The sequence below is a fragment of the Gigantopelta aegis genome, chromosome 13 (assembly GCF_016097555.1).
Source record: "Gigantopelta aegis isolate Gae_Host chromosome 13, Gae_host_genome, whole genome shotgun sequence".
In the NCBI taxonomy this organism is placed as follows: Eukaryota; Metazoa; Mollusca; class Gastropoda; order Neomphalida; family Peltospiridae; genus Gigantopelta; species Gigantopelta aegis.
Window position 1 is genome coordinate 15,640,259 of NC_054711.1, and position 7,747 is coordinate 15,648,005.

The 7,747-nt window shown below is 38.6% G+C and overlaps 1 protein-coding gene across 3 annotated transcripts in view; it reads right to left on the reverse strand.

Annotated features, from left to right (window-relative positions):
* LOC121387703 overlaps positions 1 to 7,543 on the reverse strand; it is a 38,801-nt gene extending 31,258 nt beyond the window's left edge. For all 3 annotated transcript variants that reach the window (XR_005959854.1, XM_041518898.1, XM_041518897.1), the window contains exon 1: positions 7,350 to 7,543. Coding sequence is in view for 2 of the 3 variants with exons in the window: in XM_041518898.1 (XP_041374832.1) it covers positions 7,350 to 7,443 (94 nt within the window). In the remaining variant the exon portion in view is untranslated. The remainder of the gene's footprint in view (positions 1 to 7,349) is intronic.
* Between the last annotated feature and the right edge of the window lie 204 nt (positions 7,544 to 7,747).

Genomic DNA, 7,747 nt, shown 5'->3' on the forward strand with positions numbered 1-7,747 from the left:
TAAGTGTGTCGTTAAATAAAACATTTCCTTCCATAACACAAGTGACAGGACAATATATAGTAATTGAACATTCCTGCCTATTCGGCATGTATTGCGTTTGATGTATATTGTTTCTGTATAGAATTATGTACCCAAATAAATTGATATTGATTTCCATGATTGTTTCACTGTTTTTTTAATTTAATTAACGGTGATCATCAATAAAGTAGCCCAAGTGCTCCCATAGGGGTGGGTGGGTGGTTGTAGGTCATTATACACAGTGTGAGTACCAGAAGTGGGGTAGGTAACTGAATTCATTACACAAAAGCAGTTTTAACTCACTCGTTCAGTCTCTCTCTCTCTCTCTCTCTCTCTCTCTCTCTCTCTCTCTCTCTCTCTCTCTCTCTCTCTCTCTCTCTCTCTCTCTCTCTCATATATATATATATATATATCTAATGCACCCAACATTGATTGTACACAGTATTTTACACAGGGCCCGTGCTTATAAAACTTAAAGTCAAGACTTTAACGTAATGCTATTTGAAAGGCGTTGCCGTGACGTTAAAGTCTGGACTTTATTAAAGTCTAGACTTTAAGGTTTATAAACACGGGACCTGATATCACTCCTCTATTAAAGTCCGAAACAAATTGTTAACAACTACAATAAATTATTCTCCTACCTTTAATTATCGTTACATTTCCCCCAAATTTTGTCCAGACACAAGTTGTGAAAAAACCATTACAGTGACACAGATCCCACATATGAGACTGTAACGATGTCGCCAGTATCGACTTCGCTGAGATAGCATAGGGCAAAATACATACAGTTTTCTGCCGTCTGTCATTTAATTTTTTTATGAAATACTCTTCAAGAGGGGTGAAAGCCTCCAAAGTATTTGATATAATTAATAGAAAATCAATGATCTCTAATGGTATCATTAAAAAAAAATAATAATAATAATAATAAAAAAAAAAAAAAAAATAATAATAATAATAATTTTTTTAATATGACGTCATCACGTTTGCTTTTATATCATAACATGTTATGACGTTATTAGATTAAGTCATATCCTTTCACCCCTCTTGGAGAATATTCCATAAAAAGTCAAAATGGCAGCCGGCACAAAATTACATGTTTTTTGCCCCATGCGATCTCAGCGAAGTCGACATAGGTGACATGGTTATCATCTAGTATGTGGAATCTGTGTCATTGTAATGGTTTTTTCAAGATTTATGTCTGGACAAAATGTGGGTAAAATCTAACGAAAAATAAAGGTAGGAGAGCAATTTGTCGTAGTTGTTAACATTTTGGTTCGGACTTTAGTAATAGTGAATTAAATTGGATCTACAAAAACGACGTGTAGACAAACGTTTATATTGTCTAAAATTAGCAGTGCCCGTTAGCTCATTGAAATGTATGATAATATTGATATATCTGTAGGTCTATAATGACAGTAAAATACTGATATAAACTGACAGAACACAACCAGTAGCACACATAATGAGCGTACTAGGTAGCGCCGTCCCATGTAGCACTGACTGCAATGGCCCATACACGTCACATGACCGTAGCCTACTACAGACCACCCTGTGCAGAGCCGGCCCTGCACAGGGCGGTAAGCTTTTGGATACGTATCAGAACAGCGAACTATTGAAGAGAAAAAAAAACTGAACTAAAAAAAAAAATGAACTAAACGCAATATTGTGCAATTTTTTATTAGTGTGAGGAAAGTTGATGGCACAGAGTACGAGCCCGTGTCTTTGACCGGTTTCAAAGGCAGCATTGAGCGACATTTGAGGCACACGAACTATCGTCTCTGATGAACGTTTAACAAACCACAGTGCACGAAAACATATGATCCAATCATTAGTCAGCAAAGATATACCTGCTAATCAAATAATGCAACTTTCTGGACAGAAAAACATTCATTCAATAAATTCATATTCGCATATTACAGATGAACAGCACCAGGCAGTTGGCAAAATTCTTATGAATTCAACACCAATATCGAAGGAAAATGCATCATACTCGGTACCAGCAATAACTGCATCAAACGTGTCGATGTATGTGACGTCGCACACACGCGAGATGTCCCACACACACGAGGTATCCAACATCATACATAGTCTGTTTTCAGCTCCCATCTACGGTGGTGTTTTCAACATTACCATCAACGTCAAAAGCAACGATGAAAACAATCACGAACATCAAAATACTTTAAAAAATCCGGCTAAACGGCGACATATACTGTCCGATTCGGATTCCGATTAAATTGTACAGCACGCAATCACACAATCTAATTAAAATTAGCTCCACTATTACATGTGGATCTAACAGCAGCCAGTTGTAGCGCATGTCCACCAATCAAAACCTTACTTGCAGAATCATGCCAGTGATTTAAAAATAATTTGATAACATTCCGAATTATCCTGAGGCTATACGATGTTTCGTGTGAATTACGAATGCCTTATTTAGACCAGTAGAACTAATTTTAATCAGATTGCTAACAACACTGCGTAGTCTCCAATGTCCAGGTAACATTTCGTCTGTAAATAATAATTTAAATATTGACCAATCACACTTCGCCTTTTACAACGTTATTTGGGAGCATACACATTCTAAAAATATCGGGCGAGTATTTTAGTGGCCGCAGTACAGCGAACCATACCAATACGTACGGGATGGGTTATCAGTCTTCAATTTTACATTAAAAATTATTTATTTATTTATAATTTAAAAAAAACCTTAATCAGTCTTCAGTTTTACATTACAAATTATTTATTTTATAAAATAAAACATGTTTTAAGGCATTCGTAATTCACACGAAACATATCGTATACCCTCATGATAATTCGGAATAATATTATTTTCAAATTATTTACAAATCACTGGCATGATTCTGCAAGTAAGGTTTCGATTGGTAGACATGAGCTCCAACTGGCTGCTGTTAGATCCATATGTAATAGTGGAGCTAATTTTAATTAGATTGGCAATCACATGTAAGCCATGTGCAACAAACTGGCTCAAACTAGGACGTGTCAAGGGTCGCGCACTGTTCTGTTATTTTCGAGTTGTTTCTGTGTTTTTTCTTGAGACCAATACCTTTCTAACGTCAATGGTTCTTTTGTTGTTACCACATTTTCTGTATTCGTTTTTTATAACGCCGACTTTCTTCCATAATAACAATTTGAAAAGAACTAATTTGGATATTTTAAACTAAAAATATTTTTGCACTGTGTACCCTGCTTACGACTGGCGGTTTCTTAGTTGACGTCACAAAATGACAGTTTGTGTGTGTTGGTGTGTGTGTGTGTGTGTGTGTGTGTGTGTACATACGTACGCTCATGTGCTCGTGTATGACAATATTACTGTGATAATTTTCAAAAATTAATAAACACTATATATGTACCAATATTAAAAAAAACTCGGTTTTAGTTTATTATTTCGAGTGTTTTTGGAACTATTCTTCTGTAGATACTGTTATGTGTGCACCGGTAACGGCGCGTATGAATATATTGTTATGGCTGGTAAGGTTGTTACAGCAGCGGGAACGTAAATATACTTTTAAAATCGTTAAAGATTGACAATGGGTAATAAAGAGAATAACAAATTCACTACGAGGAATTACGGATTATCTGTCCCTCGTGCACTGATGTTGTAAAGTCCTCGCCAGAGGCTCGGGTTTACAACATTAAAGGGACACACCCTAGTTACAGTTATTTGTTAACCATTACGACGTTGTTTTTCGCTGTTAAACCCCATTTTTCACAAATAAAATTGCACTTTACTTACATTTTATTATTTAGAATACACATTTCCATTCACCCTGAAGTGCTTTTTGGTAATCCTGATGTTTGTAAAACCACGAAATGCATTTTTTTGCATTTTTTCACAAGACGTGCTATCGAGAAAAAACCGTTAAGCAAGCGAGGTCCAATCTATTTTTAGAGGGAATCTTCCTGTGTAAACGTCACAGATGTTGGTATACCACGTGACCGTTATCATTTTGGTTCGGTTTGTTTTCTCGTGCACGGTTAGCGCAATCAACATCCGATTTATTGTTGTTCATTTGTGAGATTTTTCTTCACAGTTCGTGAACATTTTCAGTAACAATAAAGTTCAGACAAGTAAGTGTCTCAATACAAAACGTTACAAAACCTTAAAACCAATAATTTTGCTAAGTCTTACGATATCTGGAGAGGGGATACAACCAGGACAGAACAGTTGGAACATGTCCAGGAGAGGTGAAAAGAACGCACCCCAAGTCTGTGCGCACTCTGTGAAATTTGACGTGACGTAGGCATTGTTGTGCTTCGAGCGACATCTACCGGTGACATCAGAATACTAACTTTCAAAATTATTTCAAGCAATTGGGACATGGGGATTCCCATGGTATTTATCGATATAAAACCTGCTTTTTCACTCCATTTGATAAAAACGTGATCTAAGTGTGTTACAGGTTTGTAGATTAACCAAATTATAATTTATTTTCGCTAGATGGAACTAGGGTGTGCGGCTTTAATTCACTCCCGACAGAGGCTCTGGTTTACAACATTAATTCACTCGGGACAGATAATCCGTAATTCATCATAGCTCGTTAGCACAGGTACCCCCAAACAGAAACCCGTAATACAAATGCTATAGTTACATAAATAAATATTACATAACGTTACTATAATATAGGGCAGTGACCCCAGTATTCGACCAGTGCATTTAATTAATTACCATACTCGTTTAAACTGAATAGTATATAGATTTCCCCAACGTATTTTGAACATACGCGACAGGGTGAACATTCTTTCTTCGGAAAACGCAATAGCAGACGATAACCATGTGAATGAACGTAAGTATATATTCATTGGCTATAGTGATCATATGAACGTCGGCCATTTTTATAGCATGCTATTACACCATCCAACATCCCGTGAACATTTGCAATACTTTTAATCCATTTGAAATCTTTGAAAATGTCTTTAACGTTTCTATTTATAATCAATTGGAGCTGGCAATGCAATGTGACCTCAGTCATTATAATTTCGATCACGTGATCAAATGACATGATAGAGAGGGTTGCCCCAGTATTCGACCAATAGAAAAGCTTGAGGATACATTCCCCAAATAAACTCCCAAGAACCACAACTTTACTACTTTTATGTCTTTTGGTGCTGTTTGTCAGAACTTGCACAATTATGTTTTGTTTTTGTTTTTTGTTTTTTGTTTTTTTCAGTCTAATGTCATTATTTGTAAACTGAGATAGGACCAAAGAGACTGTTCATCAAAAAGTAATTGTGCGTGTGTAAATGTGTATATAAGCATGTGCGTGCGTGCGTAAATGCATGAATGTGTTACAGTTGTTAAAATCAACACTTTTGGGATTTAGTTGTTTGATATATGCTGCATTTACTATGAAATAAACTTCAAAGTTTAGTTTTATTAGTTAATTAGAACGTGGTCGAATACTGGGTCAGCTGGTCGAATACTGCATAGGCCCTACTGTTCCTTGTGGCACTCAAACTTACTCTAGTCAGCGTATACCGCATGAACAAAACTTTGGTCTATTTAGTGAATAGCATTGCCAGTAAGTATACACCTTAAAGTAAAATTAGAAAATATAAGTTTCGGTTTTTTAAACTACAAGTATATATTTAATATACTACAACATCTGTGAACATAATATCACAAACACACCCTGTTCCGAGCTGCACGTGCATGCTCAGTCGAGCATGATTGATCCGGGGGTCGGTTTGCTAACAATGCAGTATGCACATAGCCTCTTTTGGTGTATGTTATGTTGGCAGACACAGCTAAAATTTGATTTTAGGCATATATTAAGCTTTATTTTGACCAACCAGTGAAATGCCCAAGCGTCCAGTGCCTCTGAACCAAAGATGGCGAATTATTGGTATGCACCAGACTGGTATGTCATGTCGTGCTATTGGAACACAATTGAACATTAATCACACTGTCATCAGCAGGCTAATACGTAAACATACTGCTTCCGGTGAAGTGAAGGATGCACCGAGGTCTGGACGTCCCAGAAAAACCAATGACAGGGAAGACCGTGCTCTCGTACGCCAAGCCAGACGAAGCCCAAAGTCTACTTGTACACAGCTGCGACATGGATGGCATCCATACAACAGAGTGTCCATCAGCACCATCAGACGACGCCTAAATTCTGCAGGATTGAGAGCAAGACGACCAATCAGACGTCCACTCCTCACAAATCAGCACCGCCATGCCCGTTTAGCCTGGTGCCAAGCACGTAATCGCTGGAACCTGAGGACATGGAGAAGGATCCACTGGTCCGATGAAAGCAGATTTTTGCTGCATCATACAGACGGGAGGGCACGAGTTTGGAGGCAGAGAGGCACAGCATATGATCAGAGGAACATTCAAGCTGAGGTTCCATTTGGGGGTGGATCCGTCATGGTGTGGGGGTGTTGTTCCTATGATTGTAAACTTGACCTCATCACAGTTCCCGGAACACTGAATGGACAGATGTACCAGAACTTGATCCTGGACGGTGCTGTTGTGCCTCATTTCGATAACCATGCTCTCGCCACACGTCCAGTCTTCATGGACGATAATGCCAGACCACATCGTGCTCGAGCTGTTGTTCAGCATCTCCAACACAACGCCATTGAGACACTACCATGGCCTGCCAGAAGTCCAGACCTAAATCCTATTGAGCATTTGTGGGACATTTTGGGACGTAGGGTGAGAGCAAGGGATCCTCCAGTTCAGAACCTTCAGGAATTGACCCATGCATTGCATGATGAGTGGCAGCAGATCCCTCAACAGAGCATCAGACGTCTGGTGACAAGCATGAGAAGGCGTGTAGAACATGTTATCCAAGTACGAGGCGGTTACACCAGATACTGAGTTAGCCAGTCATTGTGGACCTTACTAGTGTGTTTGACATTAATGAAATGTGAACTGTGTTGTGTGTCTGTTGTAACGACCCCGGCAGCCATACTTATTTCACCGTATTTTACGGTGATTTTAGTGAACTTTACTTTGCTACAATTAAACCCTCATTTAGTGCTCAAATTCGGTCTTGTGTTGTAAATTTTCTGACTGAACGCTCACATGAGGCCATATAAACAGTTTAATGTGCTTTTCTAAGCACCATTTTTATGAGGCTGAAGATCCAGTTTTACTTAGTGAACAAAATTGGGTGGTGCGATATTTATGACGAGGTGTATATTTACGAACAAAAACAAATATTAGCAAATGCCAATAAAATTAACATGTTATAATTCTTTCTTTCTTAAGTGGTCGAATACTGGGGTGCCCTATCTGACGTTATTGTTTGGGGATACCTGTGCTCGTTAGTTATTCTCTAAGTAAGGTAAATTAAAAAACTCACCTTTAGTAGTCGGCGGCCTAATAGTCACACCACATAATATTTTAGTTGAATATTGAGGATCCAATAGGAATAACAAGAAGTAAAATAACTTCATCTTGTTTTTTTCAATACGCAACCTCAATAGTATCCAAAATGCAACGAACTTACACGTTCGTCAGTCCCAAACACAATGCAAGGGTGCGGAGAGAACTATCGAGAAGTGAAGCCACGGTGGTGTCACATTTCTTTTTATCACGTGGTACCGCGTCAGCGCTGGTAGGCAAGAAATCACAAAGATAGATGGGTTTTCCCCCAACGGTTACTGTAGTGCTCTTAGCAGGGTGGATGGTAGGTGGTGGTTGTTGTGAAGTGCAGGGTGTGGGGGGGGGGGGGGGGGGGGGGGGCATGGTCAGGCGTGT